This window comes from Sinohyriopsis cumingii, chromosome 15, assembly GCF_028554795.1.
Source record: "Sinohyriopsis cumingii isolate HCF-2022 chromosome 15, ASM2855479v2, whole genome shotgun sequence".
In the NCBI taxonomy this organism is placed as follows: domain Eukaryota; kingdom Metazoa; phylum Mollusca; class Bivalvia; order Unionida; family Unionidae; genus Sinohyriopsis; species Sinohyriopsis cumingii.
This window is the reverse complement of record NC_142975.1, coordinates 17,864,553-17,882,918: the sequence shown is the minus strand read 5'-3', so window position 1 is coordinate 17,882,918 and position 18,366 is coordinate 17,864,553. Positions and strand designations below refer to the sequence as shown.

At 34.2% G+C, this 18,366-nt stretch overlaps 4 protein-coding genes across 6 annotated transcripts in view; 2 read left to right on the top strand and 2 right to left on the bottom strand.

Annotated features, from left to right (window-relative positions):
• Positions 1–8,399, bottom strand: part of LOC149781356 (methylenetetrahydrofolate reductase (NADPH)-like) — a 29,388-nt gene extending 20,989 nt beyond the window's left edge. Inside the window, exons 1-2 of one of the 2 annotated variants that reach the window (XM_089935441.1) lie at positions 8,124–8,399; positions 2,545–2,786 (exon numbers count right to left, since the gene is read on the bottom strand). In XM_089935441.1, coding sequence (XP_089791567.1) covers positions 2,545–2,686 — 142 coding nt within the window. In that variant the 5' untranslated portion in view covers positions 2,687–2,786; positions 8,124–8,399. Of the gene's footprint in view, positions 1–1,019; positions 2,517–2,544; positions 2,787–8,123 lie in introns of those variants that run through there. The other variant, XM_089935442.1, reaches the window with a different exon arrangement.
• Positions 8,400–8,466: 67 nt separating this feature from the next.
• LOC149781353 (uncharacterized) lies at positions 8,467–17,941 on the bottom strand. Of its 2 annotated transcripts, XM_089935443.1 has the most exons (7): positions 17,768–17,941; positions 17,020–17,102; positions 15,962–16,673; positions 15,492–15,598; positions 14,609–14,994; positions 10,299–10,318; positions 8,467–8,669 (listed from the first exon to the last, which is right to left on the bottom strand). In XM_089935443.1, the coding sequence occupies exons 1-7, from the start codon at positions 17,928–17,930 to the stop codon at positions 8,563–8,565; spliced, it is 1,578 nt and encodes a 525-aa protein (XP_089791569.1). In that variant the 5' UTR covers positions 17,931–17,941; the 3' UTR covers positions 8,467–8,562. The 2 variants fall into 2 exon arrangements, with proteins under 2 accessions (XP_089791569.1, XP_089791570.1); XM_089935444.1 differs by lacking the exons at positions 8,467–8,669; positions 10,299–10,318 and having other exon boundaries at positions 14,002–14,994.
• Positions 10,690–13,136, top strand: LOC149781355 (THAP domain-containing protein 1-like). The gene is made up of 3 exons (XM_089935447.1): positions 10,690–11,349; positions 12,129–12,400; positions 12,891–13,136. Exons 1-3 carry the CDS (start codon positions 11,164–11,166, stop codon positions 13,111–13,113), a joined length of 681 nt encoding a protein of 226 aa, XP_089791573.1. The 5' UTR covers positions 10,690–11,163; the 3' UTR covers positions 13,114–13,136.
• Positions 13,121–13,983, top strand: LOC149781354 (uncharacterized). The gene has a single exon (XM_089935446.1). The coding sequence runs from the start codon at positions 13,136–13,138 to the stop codon at positions 13,943–13,945; it is 810 nt and encodes a 269-aa protein (XP_089791572.1). The 5' UTR covers positions 13,121–13,135; the 3' UTR covers positions 13,946–13,983.
• Positions 17,942–18,366: the final 425 nt, after the last annotated feature.

The following is an 18,366-nucleotide window of genomic DNA, read 5'->3' as shown; positions in this document are numbered from 1 at the left end:
CTATAATATGCCACAAAATGTTTCCCGTTTTTGATTCAATTAAAGATTTGTGAAATGTACAGAATCCTATGTTTTAAATGAACAATTTTTTCATAATTTTAGACAGCCTCTCTGCTCAGCTTTAGAATTGTATAAAGATTCTTCCAAATCCAACTGATTTTACATAAAGCTTGTTAGATTTGCTTCCCCTTATTTTCAGAAGATTCCTGATTCTCATATTCATGGCTATCATACATACCACATGCATGCCAACCCCTAGAGAGGTATAAGCATACCACATACATGCCAACCCCCAGAGAGGTATAAGCATACCACATACATGCCAACCCCCAGAAAGGTGTAAGCATACCACATACATGCCAACCCTTAGACAGGTATAAGCATACCACATACATGCCAACCCCTAGAGAGGTATAAGCATACCACATACATGCCAAACCCTAGAGAGGTATAAGCATACCACATACATGCCAACCTTAGACAGGTATAAGCATACCACATACATGCCAACCCCCAGAGAGGTATAAGCATACCACATACATGCCAACCCCTAGAGAGGTATAAGCATACCACATACATGCCAACCCCATGACAGGTATAAGCATACCATATACATGCCAAACCCTAGAAAGGTATAAGCATACCACATACATGCCAACCCTTAGACAGGTATAAGCATACCACATACATGCCAACCCCTAGAGAGGTATAAGCATACTACATACATGCCAACCCCATGACAAGTATAAGCATACCACATACATGCCAACCCTTAGACAGGTGTAAGCATACCACATACATGCCATCCCTTAGACAGGTATAAGCATACCATATACATGCCAACCCCTAGAGAGGTATAAGCATACTACATACATGCCAACCCCTAGAGAGGTATAAGCATACCACATACATGCCAACCTCAAGAGGAGTAAGCATACTTTCTGCTAGAAGAAGTTACAAAATTGTGTAATCTGAACATAAAAAGTATATATTATATGGAAACTGTACAAAAGACTTACATTTATGTTTGCTGCTAAACTTGGCCTGCCTGCAGCTGGTTACAAATGGGACAATCCATATGGATTAGTACCAGAATACAAACATAAAACATAATGACAAATTATTTATATATAGCACTCACATTACATAGCACTCACATTACACAGTCTACTTGTCTAACTTTCATTGAATAATCAAGAAGTCCACAAATTCTGCAATGAGCATGATTATGTGTTCAATCTATTATCAACGTATTTTATCATTCACATTCTTTTTATTTTTGTAATGTTGTTGTTGTTGTTGTTGTTGTAGTGTTTAACACCATTTTTCAGCACAAGATAGGCTATACATGGCAGCCAGTATTAATGGTAGAGGAAGAACCCAGGAAAACCCCAGAAAGAACTACCGACCCACAAGAAGCTACTGGCAAGCTTTCTCACATACCAACATAGGCCGAACCCGTGACTTGAACCCACACAGACAGAGGTGAGATGGCCGTGATCCGTAACGGTGTGTGCTTTAGACCACTCGACCACTTGGGGCACCAGATTTGTAATGTGCTAGTGAATTGTCCTTTTTGGGATATGACATACTTTGAAGTTTAGAAATATCCCTCTCCTCTAACATTTTTCAATCATATAACATCCACATATCACATCAATAAAGCCTGTTTAAATTAACATTTGACACCATTTTTTTAAAGTATAGACTAGTCCACTATTTGACCATATCAAATTATAATAAAATGTGAGAATAATTTTAAAACTGTAGAAATCTGTTTTCTTGGAAATGACTCATATGATTAGAAAATATGTTAAGTACATGTACATCTATGATGGACAAATGTACACTTAATCTATCCTTATGCAGCAGTCTATATTTTTTATAAAATATTCTCAAATTTATTGAGTGTGAGTTTGAAGAAATAATTATACAAAAGACAAAAGCATCTTTTTATTGCTTTGTTTTTCATGTAGCCAAAAAAAGTAAAAGCCATGTACAGGCAAGCATAATGGCTGGCATATATGCTAACCTCTTCAGAGCTATAAGATTCCAATTCTAGAGTGTCAAATTTACCTCCCCTGACAACCAAAATATTTTACAGCATAAGAGTGTTTATCTCCCCTGAGTGGAGAATATTCCCGATTCCCATGATTTTGAGATTTAATAATTCTTGGTTGTCAGACTTATCCTCCGAGTGCCTGAAGATACTATATTTCCAAATTTGCCTGGCCTTCTCCATACATTCCTTGATTCAAATAAAGATATCCATAAATATCACACTCATCGATATGCCAGATGATTCCAGATTAACAAATTCCTGGCAGTCAGTATTCCCTCCCAAATATGAAAAAGCTCTGCACACCCAAATTACTGGAAGACTTTTCCTGCAAGTGCCAAAAGATTTATAATTTCCAGATCTTGCATCTATCAGAAGTGAGACTAACAAACAAAAGTTTCTGGATTACCAGATTCTTGATTTTCAGTCTTAACTCCAAATTGCCAGAAGATTCTAGAACCTAAAAATATTGAAGTGAAACATACCACCCCTAAGAGCCAAAAGATTCCTGATTCCCAAATTCTTGGCCTTCTCCAGGCAGTTCTTGAGCTCTGCAATGCTAATGCTGGCACAGCTGATGTGAAGGATTGTCTCAATTCCACAGTAGTTCAGCATTGCCCCCGCCATACACGTGGAGCTAGTGGGTTTCTCTGTATTGGCTGGATCACCGGCTGGATGCCATGTGATGTCACAAAACAATGGCTTTCCTTCCACAAATCGATCAAACCTAAAAAAGGAAACATTTTCTTCTTGAAGCAATTTAAGACCAAAGGCCAAAACTGTTCTTGTATCAATCAACATGTTCCAGTCACCACTGAGGTATCAACAATTCAACTATATGTGGTAGTGCAAAAATATACTTCATAGGAACCATTTTATTGTTTCTAAAGGGGGATAGGAGACCATGAAGTCGGGAAGATATGATGTACATTAGCATACATCTTTCAGAAAGAAGCATGGATACTGCTGAGGTGTACCATTTACAATGTACAGGGAAAGCACAAACAACATTGTTAAAATGAATTTAGTTTACAATGGGGGTTTTAATTAAAACAATTTAAAAATGCAATTTGTTTTTTTCAAGGGAAACATTTGGGACTGACCACTTAATTTTCTTTGGGTAAGTGGTGGGGATCTAAGATTCTTTTGGGGAAAAAAATTTCTGACCCCACATATTTGACTTTAAAAAAAGAAAAAACTCTTCTTCTGATTTGTAGTAAAAAAAATATCCTGGTTGGGAACAAAATGCCAGCCACCTCCCCATTAAATTTTACTTATAGTCTATATGATAATGACATGCTCTATGTTGCTTTCATTCTGCATGGTCTGATAAAGGCAAATGGTCTGATAAAGGCAAATGGTCTGATGAAGGCATATGGTCTGATAAAGGCAAATGGTTTGATAAAGGCAAATGGTGGTCTGATAAAGGCATATGGTCTGACAAAGGCAAATGGTCTGATAGAAGCATATGGTCTGATAAAGGCAAATGGTCTGATAAAGGCAAATGGTGGTCTGATAAAGGCAAATGGTCTGATAAAGGCAAATAGTCTGATAAAGGTATATGGTCAATTTCTTCCATTTAAAAGGGTTAAAAGGTCTCTCTTTGATCTGGTAAAGTAATAAAATAAACTATATTGGGATTTTTGCACCATCTAAGCTAAATACAGGCAAAAGGCATATATATGATATTTACTCTTTATATATAAATTGTTTTTTTATCACAATTCTTTGATCTGGTGAGATCAATACAAAATGTCTTCATCATACAGTACATGTTTTTTCCAGTAATTCTGTCAATTTTTTTTAGCCTTTGTGCATTATCTTTTAAAGTAGAAGGCACAAATTCAGAATTACAATGCCATATTGATAAATGTTAAATCTGTAAACTGTAGATTTTAAGTTTGCTGCCAATACGAATACTGACAACCCCAGCTGATAAGCATCACATATTAAAAATATCTATTAAAATCAATATCTAATATTGGAACTTTATAAGTGTCACACACAAAACAAAATCAATTTATAAAATATACATATTTCAAAAGGCATTAAATTATCTATCATTTGATACAACTTTAAATTTTCATATTTTTAAAATGTTTTTCTTAATCATACATTATACTTTATACACAATGGGTTTTTCGGGTAATTTTCTTTCTGGCATGTGTTCACCTACAATACGTGATGGTTTCTCAATTGTGTTTGCGTGTCATTAAATGGCTATAGATATTCAAAAAATTAATTTAGCCAATGAGGAAAATGAATTATAACTTGGATGCTGACATGTTTCGTATGTTTTCAAACAACAAAGCTACTATGGGTCAAAGCCTGTGAGGATTTTTGCACCATCTAAGCTAAATACAGGAAAAAGGCATATATATGACATTTACTCTTTAAATGATGTAAGGATAATTAAATTGAGTAAATATTTTGTACCCTGCATTTCGCACCAAATGTACCCAAACATGTCAAAATTTACTGACTCACTGATTGGGTGACATTTTGTATGTATGACCTGAGAACATTTTCCATCTATTTACAAACTATTTGTTCATAATCTTACAAAATATTTTGTTCTTATGCTTTTAATAGCAAATTCAACTGTTTTGATCAAAATATGACATGATCACTGTGCTTATTCCGAAGTAATATAGAAATTACATATACAACACCCACCTGCAAAACAATGCAGGTTGAAAAAATTATTTTGAAACTTTTGTAAACAGTACCATAACAATTTCTTCTAAATCATGTGTGAAGAAGTACTTTACAATTGTAAGATATTTCCTAAACAATGAAAATAATTTACAACTTAATTATTTCAAAAGAAAAGTGACATTATTTTAAAGTAGCAAGCAAATATCTGATTTACCAATTACCATGACAATATCTGATTTACCAATTACCACGACAATATCTGATTTACCAATTACCACAACAATATCTGATTTACCAATTACCACGACAATATCTAATTCACCAATTACCATGAAAATAATTAAACTTGATGCATAGTAAAACTCTGGAACTGATACATAGCTACCAGCATAGCTTTATTAAAATTTTATTTGAATGGTTTAGCCATGAAAATAACATTTATGAATTAACACCATACACAGAATGTTGTTGATGTTTGTGTTAGCATAAAATTTAAATATTGGCTTGATTTTTCTTGCAATAACTTTCCCTGTTGTAAAAATACAAGTAACAATTGTATAAATGAGTCCAGCATGTTCTTTTCTATAAACTTTGACAGTTATATGAATTTATCTTTAACAATAACAGTATTACATCAATTTATGTCCAAATTCTTTTTTCCAGTGCCATCAATTTATCATGTGTGCCAAATATTATAAGAGGAAAAAGTCAGCAAATCAATTGAAAATCTGCAACTTTAAAATGTCATAACTTTACTTTTAGTAGAGACATTTTCAAATTTTAAACTGTTCTGTACTGCCAGAGATGAGCTCGATCATTTACTAATGTTTTAAAAGCAATTCAATGACACAGAAAAATAAGCCAAGGTTACTAAAAATACCTGCTGGATATTTTCTTTTCTTACATTAATACTACATATATTTCATCTAGTGTTACCAAAAAGATATTTTATTTATTGGTAAAGCCACAAGCGAAAATACATTGTTTTTGTCTCACAAGTCAAAATATATCCAGTAGTAATGTAGCAAAATAAAATTTATTTTTATCATATAACAGCTCTTGAATTGAAGTTTAGAAGATTAAACTCACTCCTCAGCACACACTGACCCTTTTTCATAACGTGGCGTCACTTTCAACTGTATTCATCAGCTAATAAAAAAAATATTAGCTACTGATAAAAGCAGTATGCTTGGGATGACAGCTATATTCTGATAAATATTTGTCATTTTGTAAACTACTATTTCACCATAAAGCAAGTCAGCAAATGCATCACAAGTCATTTTTAATTGTTGGCAATTTTTTTTAAATTTTGTTTCCACATGAGAGGAAATAATTTTGTGCAGACAGGAATGGTGTAAAGTTAAATTTCTTCAGCAAAAAACAAATTTCTGACTGATAAGAAATGTGGTCTCCATTTATCTGTTGTAGCTCAAAAAGTTTTTGTTTTTCATGCTGCAAGGAAAACTTATGAAGACAAACAAAATCAAGTGTGGCATGACATGGGAATTCTTATAATTTCACAAGTAAAATTTAAGGATATATTTTTCACAAGTGAATTATATAAATAAGAATGAAAATATATGAAAAATATTTTGTCAATAATTTTCTATACATGTATATCATGCATAAGTATAAAAGTTTTATTTAAGTTAGGAGGATCTTCAAGTTCATTATACCACACTGGTCATTGTACACTGAGGGCCACATGACTTTAAATAAGCAAATCAAAATCATTGTATGAATTCTAAATGATGACTACCTACTGACCTAATTTACACTAAAAACTGGTAAAGTTAAAACATTATATTCCTTTGAACTGACCCCTAAAATGTAGCTGTAATGTGAGTTTACTCATCCATAACATCAGTGATCACACGGACTGAAAACATTACCTCTATTGTGTAGACATCTATACACAGCTTCCTGTACATTTACAGGAATTGTTTCAAAGTAAATATAACCATGTTTTTGAACCTGATTTTGAATCTTTTGGTCAAGTTTTCAAAGTTTAAAAAGAAAACAACTGAATGTTTAAGTGGAAATTCAAATTTGTAGTTATAATTATGTAATAAATGCATGTAACTAGTTGAATGAATTACAATTTGTTGTTTTTTATGTGCTTAGGTCAAGTCATATGGCCCTAAATATGTGGTGTAATGAATTAAGTGGTGTGATGAACCTTAAAATCAGTGTCATTAACTGTCCCCTTTCACTCTTCTCAGCTGGAAAATTTCAGGTCAAAATTGGGGAAAATATAATATCTAGACTGAGAATGGGCTCCATTCTTTGCCCCGCCCCAACAAAAAAATAAGTGTACAACATATGGCACATAATGCAGCTAGTTAATAGTCCAGTCCCTAAGTACTCTAAGGAGGACACAAATGATCTTGACAGTTGACCAATGGGTCTCCATGACCTTGATTTTTACTTTTCAACCATCATGCCATTTAGGTTCATTCCTTGTCTAACAAGAAAAAATCTTTGTAAATTTTGTTGTATAATTATTGTGCAGAAACACATTTCCTTCATTGGGTAAATGTGAACTAGATCTCTGACCTATTTACCCCAAAATCAGCAAGCTTCTTCTCATCTCAAATGCCAGCCATTCCAAAGGGAAAGGCCTGTTACTTCAAACAAATGCACGTTTGTGGAACTATATTTTCAGCTTTCAAAGTGACCTTGACCTCTGACCTTTCAATACCAAAATTAATAGGCCTCTTGCTTGCCAAAGTGCAAGCCTGGAACCATAAATTCTGTCACGGTCTACAAGTAAAGGATTTGTGCAGAAAGGACTGGATGGATGGTCCAACAGATTTCATTTAGCATTATTTCAAGTCAGTTTTTGGACTGCACTTCACCCTACCCTCTCAAGTTGCTGCTCTGCCCTCTTTGGGCAATGTTCTATCCTCCTGAAGTGGTGCCCTTCCCATACTAGAGTATGTCTCATCTTACATTTCCTTAATTTAAAACTCTATCTTTAGTAACTTTGTACACAAGACGATGGTGCATCAACATGGCATTAGTCACCACTATTTTTACCTGCAGTGCAAATACTGCATGTTCTTCAATGCACAAGTTTTATGCATAAAAATCCTTTATAATTTTTAAAGAGGTGGCTGCCAGAGGTCTTATTGCTCTTGAAAATACCTTGATAAGCAATCAGTGCCCTGGTCTGACATGTGGCCTGAGGACATCACTGCTCCACATTGTAGCGGGCCTATTAATTCATAATGTATGTGTATTATTCACTAGATGGTACACTCATCAAGTGCAAATGTGTAAACATAACTAAACTTTACCAAGTGTTCCACATACAAGGCACAGACATTGAACACTGCTTGCAAAACAAAGTATTCCAAAGACACTGAACACTGCTTGCAAAACAAAGTATTCCAAGACACTGTACCTTGCTTGCAAACACCATTCTAGCCACTGTAGCAGATACTAAAATCAGCTTTATGGGAAGGACAGATTTGTATCCTCGAACTTGATTTCAACCACTTGAATTCTCATTTCTTTCCATCCTTAAATTTTGTTTGCTCAGCTTGTAGTATTTTAGCATTAAATAATAATTCTGAGTAAACAGGATGTCTCAGTAAGCGACCAAAATCTCCCCTCATCTCCAGAGGAAAACTGCTGTCCAGGATTTTCACTTGTGCAGATATATCAACATTAGGAGAGACATGCTAATGGATGCCACAAATAGCTGTGTTAATGTTTCACCAATTCAGAATTGGATAGCTACCTTCCAATCAGATTAACTGCTCCATTCACAGTCCTGGGTGGGAAAAATTCTAAAGAGAACCAGCGCTGACGTGCCTGAATCCGCTCGTTTATTATTTCAATCAGACATCTGTAGCGAATCCCTTTAGTTCTCTCACAATCAACCTTCTCCGTTTCAAGTGGAATAATTTGCCCGTCTGCTGGCATTTTGATAATTCAATGTAACAATCTGTAAATAACAACAATCATATTACTAATAAGAAAAATACATAAAAATAATATTTAAAAAAAACAATGGCATATAAATTCTATAAAGACAAAAACATCTGCAACAACTTACTCTGACCTTACACTTCAATTCAAGGTCAGAAGAATTTTGCAGTTAATATATATATATATATATATATATATATATATATATATATATATATATATATATGGTAATCCTTGTTTGATCATGATCTCACAACTATTCAGCAGACAAGAGAATACCGAGTCTAAATATAACCAATTTAAAGTTATTGGGCAGACTCAAGGAATCATACAGACAGATGGAAGTAAAACATGCATTATTTAATTCACACCAATGTTTTCCCTTTATAATCCAGTGGAACATTCCAGAATCTTTGTAATGAGGTGTGAAAATGACTGTTGAAAAATATGTAGATTTTTTAATTTTTGTAAAATGCTGCCTAAAATTGCATCTTTATTAATAGATAAACAGAATCCAAATTTGAAAAATGTGTGCACACTTTTAGAGCAAAAAGTTACTTATCTTAAAAAGTATGATTGCTAATTGTGTGTATATATATATATATATATATATATATACACACACACACACATACACATACATACATACACACACAGACTGATGAATTTACACACTGATCAACAGATCCCACATTTACTGCTGACAAAGAAAGATCATCATCATCATTAGTATTTCAGTAGGTATGTTTACATGTGCTCATATATGCATAACTGCGAGAGAAAAAAACTTGAAGCATTTATTTCTGTAAAACAACACAACTACAGATCTATAATATGAAATCTGCACCATGACAACACTATACTGTATGTACTCACTAACAAGTCCAACCGCAAACAATATAAACCACATTCTAGTGCTGCATAATTTACTGGCGGACCAAAATCTGTTATTTGTTCAAATGATTATTCCTTACAAATGATTACTTCTTATAAATGATTACTCCTTACAAGAGATTACTCCTTATAAATGATTACTTCTTATAAATGATTACTCCTTACAAATGACTACTCCTTATAAATGATTACTCCTTATACATGATTACTCCTTACAATTGATTACTCCTTATAAACTGCATAGACTCAGATCTGCCAGTGCATTGGGTGAAGTTGGTCTCGACTTGCAAGTGAGTACAAACGGTGCTTTTAATAAATCAGGTATAACGATAGTAGTCTCACTGTAATATTAAAAGTTGTTATAATATACATTAAATAATAATAATAATAATAATAAATATCAACAACAATCAATCATAAATAACAGAAGACGAATCAAAAGCAACGATGATTTGATGATTTCATATGTTGCTATTCTTGAGTTAAATTTTTCTGTTATTAAATGAATTAATGTGCAAAATACCCCTTGGTTCACCCAGAAGATGATGCAACGCAAAAACAACTGATGAACCAAAAAAGAATGTAACCTTCTCTATAATATGCAGTAAGCTAAAAGCTGCAAAAACTAAAATGGATTTTTATCAAATTTTATTTACAATACTCCGTTTAGTTGCCATTAACTGAGCGTGTGTTAATAAAATAAATATCTGCATTAATATGACAGTTCTATGCTCAAACAATAATAACTCACCATTTACCGCAAGCTTGTAACTGAAAAAGAATAAAACGAATGAGTGTAAGCCTTATATCGTAAACGCTAGCCAATCAAAATACAGGATTGGGGTTATTTTAGGAATAGTCCATGAGAGAGTGGAGTGATCGAGTTGTGTACAGTATTTCTGTATGACAGAAGAATAAAAAGGTGGGCAGAGGTACGCATCTAATTTGGTTGATACAAAGAACGAAATTCAATTATAGAAACAACATATTCCCATATTTATGATTATTTCCTCCTGAATCAATACTCTCCATCGCAAATGAGCAAAGTTAAGACCCAACTGGAAAAATGGGTCAGTCCATCTCTAAGCAGGAGTACTGACACGCCATTTCGGCCCACCTATAATAACTATCATATTGCCAATGACGGTTTACACTCTGTGGAGGCCCATAGGCAGTCGAAATCTTGGTCCCCCTCGCAAATTATCTCCAAATACGTTTTTTCAATATTATTTTGATCCGTTGTCGCGGGGCCCCTAGGCCGGTGCCTGCTTTGCCTCTTTGGTAATCCGGCACTGCATATAGCGTATGAAATTTTAATGGGCCGAAGAGAATATGGGACGAATACAGCACAGAGGATCTGTAAAAAGTCAGCTGCTTAGAATGACAGCAGCGATGTATGGGAAACTAACTGTATAACCAGGGACTAATTCCAATATCTACTATATAAAGTCAGCATTAGATTTTGTTCCAGAATGGTATTCAGTGTAGCTAATTGATGGTCAGATGATGTCATCTATAGGCCATTCTTAGAATGTACTCATGTATTCATGTGACCCTGGGTCAACGAATCCAAAACGAGGCTAATGTAGGCACCAGCTTCATTTTACCTCGCAACCATGGCTGCTACAGTTGATACCGGCAACAGAAAAAATCGTGACAATTATTGTTGTGTTCCGTTGTGCAATGGGAATGCTAGAATTCACATAGATTTAAGCTTCCACCATATCCCATCAGTGAAGAAGATGGAGCTTCGTAGAAAATGGATTGTTGCAATACGTCGTGATGAGGGGCCGAATTTTAAGGTAAGAAACTGGATGATTGTTGTTGTGTTTATATTTTCTTGCAACTGAATGATGTAAGAAAGAGAAATCGAAACGCAACATAGATTCTGTCGATGAAGCAAATGATTGTATGTATGTGTGTTTTATAATGACAGGTTTCTAAAAATGTTACCCCTAGAACATTCCACATAATGGGGTCATCGAAAGCTGGGCGTACCTCCACGCAGCGCATTCATATAAGAAATTATGAATTGACGTAGGAGTAGTAAGTACAGAAAAAGTAAACGTTATTACCTCGTTAAAAAAAAAAAGTAGAATGTAAATGACCACGATAGAGAAGAGAGATAGCACCAGTACAATGTAAATGATGAGAGTACAAGTTGAATGAAATTACGAGAGAGAGAGAGAGAGTGGATAAGAATTAATGAAGCTGTTGATAAAACATATTGATGTGTGTAAACGTAAGGGAAAACGCACACTTAAATCACAGGCCATTGAAATTCTATCATTGTAGTAAGTTGATGTCAGATAATACCCCTCCAAAGGGAAGCAGATATATACATATACATACATATATATATATATATATATATATATATATATATATATATATATATATATATATATATATATATATATATTTATTTGTGTGTGTGTGATTTTTTCCCTCTCTTTTGTCTTCATATTCTGGCATTTTTATTTACTAGTAACATAATTTCAACGGCCTGTGCTGAAATGACTGGGTTTTTTTTACAACTAATTATTGCAATTAACTCATGGTTTATTTTTCCTTTTCTTAGATTGTCACAAATACAGTTGTCTGTTCTAGACACTTTAAGCAACAGGACTATAGATGGACACCCAACAGACGTTGCTTAAAACAAGATGCTATTCCATCAATATTTGCTTGGACAACTGAAGGGAAAGCAAGAAAACCACCTGCAGTGAGACAGCCAATTGCAAAGAAGGTGGATAACAACATTTTGGAAGAATTGGAGATTCCATGTGTTGACATTTACAATGAGTCTCATAAGCCAGTGCCTGAAAACCAGTCACCAATGACATCAGATGAGTAAGTATCAGCTGTTTTCAGAGTACATTTGTAGTTCTTTTTGTGATGGACAACTCTACTATCTCTATTTTAGCAAATGTAAGACATATATATTGCTTATTCAGATGGCAGTGTCATCATCAACAGGGAAGGTTAAGGTTTAAAAGACATGATTTATGTTGGGCTTATTTTGCTTGCTGTTCTCCTCTAGATGGCACTGATATGTATCAAACCATAGCTTTGTAACTTTTGTTTTACACATTTATTTCATAGTGTGTGCATGGTGTGTGTGTGCATGACAGAGTGTGTTTATGTGTGTGTATGAGAGAGAGAGAGAGAGAGAGAGAGAGAGAAAGAAAGAGCAGACAATCAGTGGAAAGCAACCTCTGTTAAAACTCTAGTATAATTTTAAATTATAGTGAAGCTGGTAACTTTGCTAGTTATATTTTTTGGTTTCCATTATAGTTACAAATGTTGATGAAAAGCTACATTATTATTTTATCTTCTTCAGATCCTGTGAGTTGCATATAGCATGCAAAAGTAAAATTACAGAGCTGGAGGAGAGACTGAGGAAAGCAGAAACAGAATTGGAAGAGAAGGAAAGGCAACTGCAAGATTTGAATAAAAAAATAAACATGGAGAAATTTGGATTGAACAGATTTACAGACGATGATGAAATGATAGAATTTTACACTGGTTTTCCCACATATGAGGTTTTTTATAACCTTCAATAGCATCAAACCTACTGCAATTAGAATGAAGAGCTTATATTACAGCACAGGGAATGACATCAACATCAGGGGACGGCAAAAAGCAATGGACCCAGTGGATGAACTTTTCATGTTTTTGTGTAGATTGAGATGTGGATTTCCCGTTGAAGATATGTCTGTTCGATTTAATATTCACAGGTCTTCTGTAAGTCGGAAAATAATCATGTGGACAAATTATTTGTATTTCTTACTGGGAAGTATAAATATTTGGCCAAGTCGTGAGCAGGTTCAAGCAAATATGCCTCTTGATTTTCAACTGTCCTACCCAGGAACTAGAATTATTATTGACTGCACAGAAATATTTACAGAAAGACCCTCATCTCTAGTGCTTGCATCAAAGACTTATTCAAACTACAAAACTCACAACACCTGGAAAGGTTTGGTAGGGATAGCCCCACACGGTGCAATCACATTTGTGTCTTCCTTGTACTCGGGATGCATGAGTGATGTGGAGATCACAAAGCTGTCAGGGCTTATAGATTTGTTAGAACCAGGGGACCAAATCATGGCAGATAAAGGTTTTGTTTTACATAAAGTTTTAGAAGGTACTGGTGTTTCCATTGCAACACCACACTTTCGGTGTAGTGATGGGCAGTTCACAGCTTCCCAGGTGGAGGACAATCAAAAAATTGCAAGCCTGAGGATACATGTGGAAAGACACATTAAGAGGGTGAAAGAATACAAGTTATTACAGTCTGTGGTGCCTTTGACAATATCTGGGTCAATAAATCAGTTGTGGACAGTAGCAAATGTACTGACTTTGTTCAAACGACCACTAATTAAACAAAAGAAATAACATTTTGTGACTTGGAAGTATCATGTAGAACTTATGAATGAAAACAAAGATACTGAGACATTATGAAAGTACCACATATGGTTCATTTTAATGACATTTCAATAGTTTAATTTTAGACCTTAAAATCATGCCACATTTCATTGGCATCTTGTCATGCAAATACCTTTAGGATGTGTGAATCTAATTCATTTTATTAACATTTCAGTAATATACAAGTTTTTTTTAAAACACCTTTAGTAAAATCGCACCATATTTCACTGCAATCTTGAATTTCATGCAAATACCTTTGGTAAGATGTGTGTGTGTCGATATATATATATATATATATATATATATATATATATATATATACGATTACTCAAAGGGTTCATGTGAACATGATACACAATTCTATCATGCATCTATGGGTGACTCTTCTGGCCTATATACATATATAGTAAGTAAAACCAGCTAAGCTGAATTTAAAATTGACAATTTATGTAAGTAGATTTTAAAAGCAGTGCGACAAAGTCCACATTGGCAAATGACTTGCAGCCATTTTGCTTACACTAAATACATAGCTTGGAGTTGTCAGAATGATTTAATAATGAAAAGGCATAGAAAATTCATTTTAATATATCTTACAAAACATTTATATGCATATATACAAACTGGAGAACTTACTAATTGAGGTAGAATCTATAATAGAAGAGATCAAGCTTGTCCTTGACAACTTGCCAAAATTCCCTGTCAAACAGAATAGTCTCAACATGAAAGTCATTTTCCAACCACACACAAAAATCACACCATTCCAGTCCTGTAACTGCCAACTGCATTTGAACCTGGTAGTAGTAGTTGTGGTTTGTCTTCAATTTCAAGGCATCATTAGAGACCGCAAGGTACTTCAGAGATAGTAAAGTGTCTGCAACTGGACATTTGATGTCCAACAAACCATAAGGGGGTGTCCTGTTGGGGTTGTAGACTTTACGATCAGGAGTTGCAGCAAGCCAATGACAAAATGGGCTCACAATTATGCCACTTGGGTACAGATTGACATTGTCATTCATTCTCTAGAAGAAAAAAGTTTTTTTTTTTAAAAAACAAACCAAAATCATAAGTCGCAATAATTTAAAAGGTGGTTTTGTTTCTTATTCAAATAAAATGTTCCTACACACTGGGGTGTCATTTATGCAATACAAATTATTTTCCTTGATTTCTTAGCAGGTTTTACAAATTTTTGTTGTTTAAATTTCTTTTAAAAAGGATAAAAATCTGATAATTTTTTTTCTTCTTTTCTTTACAGCATACTCATTTTGTATTCCAAAAACAATCCTAATTTAGGAAAATACACAGCCCTGTTAAGTTTATTTGAAGAAATATGATATGGCCAAATTGTATCGCAGACAGCATTTATGCAAGACCTGAATTTCAATAATATTTTAAGTGTTGAATATAATTTTAATATTTTAAAACTGCACCTTAAATTCATTCATATTCCTTTTGAGCTCTAGTGTAACGTCTGTTATGCAGTACTTGAATTTTAATTTTGATTAAAGTGGCAGTTTACCTTGCTATATTCTTTTGCTGCTAACCCCTCCGATTCCAAGCCATGCTTCATAGCAGCAGTGGTCACATGTCTGGTGCTTCTTAAACGTTTGGCTAACTTCTCACCATCTGCACATGAAACATTTGTATGAGAGAAATTTTTTGAACATAGGCAGCTTTATTTACAGTCATGTACCTACATCGGGCATCAGCTTATGTTTGAAGTTGTACGAAGCTCCACATCATGACCGCATGTGCAAGACATTGAAGTTATTATTTATTTGTTGAAAAGTAAGCCCAATGTAATGTATAATAATCTGTAGATTTCAAACTGGTGATGTTAACAAAATATGTGTTGAATGTTTTGGTATACTTCATTTTTTTAATGAACATTAATTTCATTGGTCACCAGTTTTGTAACTGCATGTACAAGGACACTTGAAATATGATCATAATTATATCAATAAAACAATTAAAAAAACTAAGCTTCACCTTTTCTGCGTTTTGCAATCTCTCCAGCATTTGATGCTGTTATCCTGTCCTTTCTGATGTTGTGCCATCTGGGGTCTCTGGACTGCAACCTGGTGTTTTTCTCAATTTCCCAGCTCTCAGTCTCACTTACTGACAGAGTGTCAAACTGTACTGTTTGAGTCTCAGTCAACACTGTCACAACATTACATGTCATCACATTATTACTGGGCAATTCTATAAATGTGTCAATGTCCATTATATTCATTATATAGTCACTGCACATTCTTTGCTGGTAACTCAAAATGCTTCCCTTCACAAATTTCCCATAAGGTGTTAAAACCTGATGAGAATCAGAACCACTGAACACAGTGGAAAATAGCATGTTAAAATCCTTAAGTTTTTCTGCGAGCTCACTTGCATTAAACTGGGCATCATCTGGAATAGGGTTGTACATAGTAGATTTAATACCCTTTGTAGCTCGGTGGGGATTGCTACAGTCATAGCCCTGGACAACTAGATCATCCACTTTTGATCCTTTCAATTTCTCTCCCGTAGGTTGATGCCAGGTCTGAGGTAATGATGTTTTAGCTATGTCAGCTGGAATTAACCCCATTTTCCTGCTTTTATAGTAAGCCAGCTGGTACAAAAGAGCTGTTACATGTCCGGAAGCACCACTCTGCCCAATTATGCACGAGCATGTTGTCGAGGACACCTTTTCTGCAGAAATGACAACCTATAATATATAAAAAATATAAAATATAAACACTCAATTTGTAATTGTAAGATATGGATGCCCATACTGCTGATTTTTCACATCTGAATAGGAGAATGGAAACATTAAAAATCATAACAGTTGAAACTTTCATGAAATAAATCTAATTGCTTATTGAAATATGCATACAAATATAACTTTATTATAAATAAATTGTATTTCTCTGTCACAGGCTTTTTAAGTAGTCATGATCACAAGCTGTAACTTGCAACACAAGCCAAAACTAATATCTGATGATTGATGCCTGTTACAGAAATAAAGATGACTAGATTCAGGAATGAAATCTAAATGCAAATGACAGGTTTACCTCAACAACATGTGGTGACTCGTTCTTCTTTTGTGATCTAAAACACCGTCCCTTGACAAGGCATTCATTTCCATCTCTATAAACTGAAAATAAAAGAGAAACTCAGTTTAATAAACAGATTAACATAATATCCATACATAAAATGACAAAATGTTATATTGTTTAGACACGATTATTCCCTATTATGTTTACTTGATCTAATGTGTGCAGTTACATACTGGGTGTTAAAATTCATCCATCTACCAACACCACAAAACTAATATTAATTATTATCAATGAACAGTGAAGAAGTTCACATAAATAAGGGACCAATTTGTGTGTTTGGGGGCAGGGTGCTCTTTGATAGTATATATATGTGAATGGATATAAAACAGCTTTGAACAAATAACCCTGCTGTTTTGTGGGTAAATATAAAAATGTCAGGTTGTGTACTTTTGATACAAATTAAAATGCAAGCATACCGACATGTACCCAAAACTATTTAAAGCGCACCACAAAGTCTCTACTGGTGAGAAAGGGGGCGTGGTTGGTTAAAACGGCAGTTTGTGTCACCATGCACGTTTTGTAAATGTTTTATTTTGACCGCATGTTTTGACCTCAGTATTGATTGATTATAGCTGTACATTTAAACCAGACCTACTCAGAAACAAAATTCATGCTTTAAATAGTTTCATTTCTATATCGTTAACATGTGTTTTGTGTGTAGTAGAGAAAAAGTACACTCAAGATAGGACGTAAATCAACTTACGTTTAAGAGAATGGACATATCCCTCACTGTAATACTTGAATCCTTTTGTCATCTGTTCATTCCCTGAACTGCTGGAGACACCCGTGATGAAATTCTCAACGAATGTAAAAGAAATATCTGGCAAACAGCTCAGATCGCTACTCGATGTACAGTAAGACGCCATATTTTTTTCTCAATCTGCCTATCGTAGCCTCGTTTTCGCGATACATTAATATTCATGAGGATCTCATTAAGAATGGTCTATATAAATTAAGGGCGTACTGATCAAGCAAAGTAATAAACATACAGTGATAATGTTATGGTTAATTATAGCAGCATCAGTCAATTTAGTTTTAGTAATTTGCATAAATTAAATGTTACATTAGGAATTATGGGGAGAAAACTAAGATGCTGTTTTAAAAGAAGGATTATAGTATTCTCATTCGTTCCCGTTTGTACCCCCTACCGATGAAAAAAAAAATATATACGGCATCAAGGATATAAAAAAAAATGCACACAATTTAGTAATTTCATTCTTCACTTTATAATTTCTAACAGTGGCGGACCGCACCGGGTGACACCATCAGAGGGTGACACTAAAATGACTATAAAAGTTTTGT

What these genes read in the sequence shown, in the direction of transcription:
- LOC149781354 (XM_089935446.1), top strand. Translation starts at nt 13,136, where the DNA reads ATGAAGAGCTTATATTACAGCACAGGGAATGACATCAACATCAGGGGA.
- LOC149781353 (XM_089935443.1), bottom strand. Translation starts at nt 17,930, where the DNA reads ATGGCGTCTTACTGTACATCGAGTAGCGATCTGAGCTGTTTGCCAGAT. An exon ending in ATATGTCCATTCTCTTAAAC is followed by an intron (nt 17,103 to 17,767) that starts GTAAGTTGATTT and finishes TTTTATTTTCAG; the next exon opens with TTTATAGAGATGGAAATGAA. An exon ending in TATAGATTCTACCTCAATTA is followed by an intron (nt 10,319 to 14,608) that starts GTAAGTTCTCCA and finishes ATTCTTTTTCAG; the next exon opens with TTACAAGCTTGCGGTAAATG.
- LOC149781355 (XM_089935447.1), top strand. Translation starts at nt 11,164, where the DNA reads ATGGCTGCTACAGTTGATACCGGCAACAGAAAAAATCGTGACAATTAT. An exon ending in ATGAGGGGCCGAATTTTAAG is followed by an intron (nt 11,350 to 12,128) that starts GTAAGAAACTGG and finishes TCCTTTTCTTAG; the next exon opens with ATTGTCACAAATACAGTTGT. An exon ending in TCACCAATGACATCAGATGA is followed by an intron (nt 12,401 to 12,890) that starts GTAAGTATCAGC and finishes TATCTTCTTCAG; the next exon opens with ATCCTGTGAGTTGCATATAG.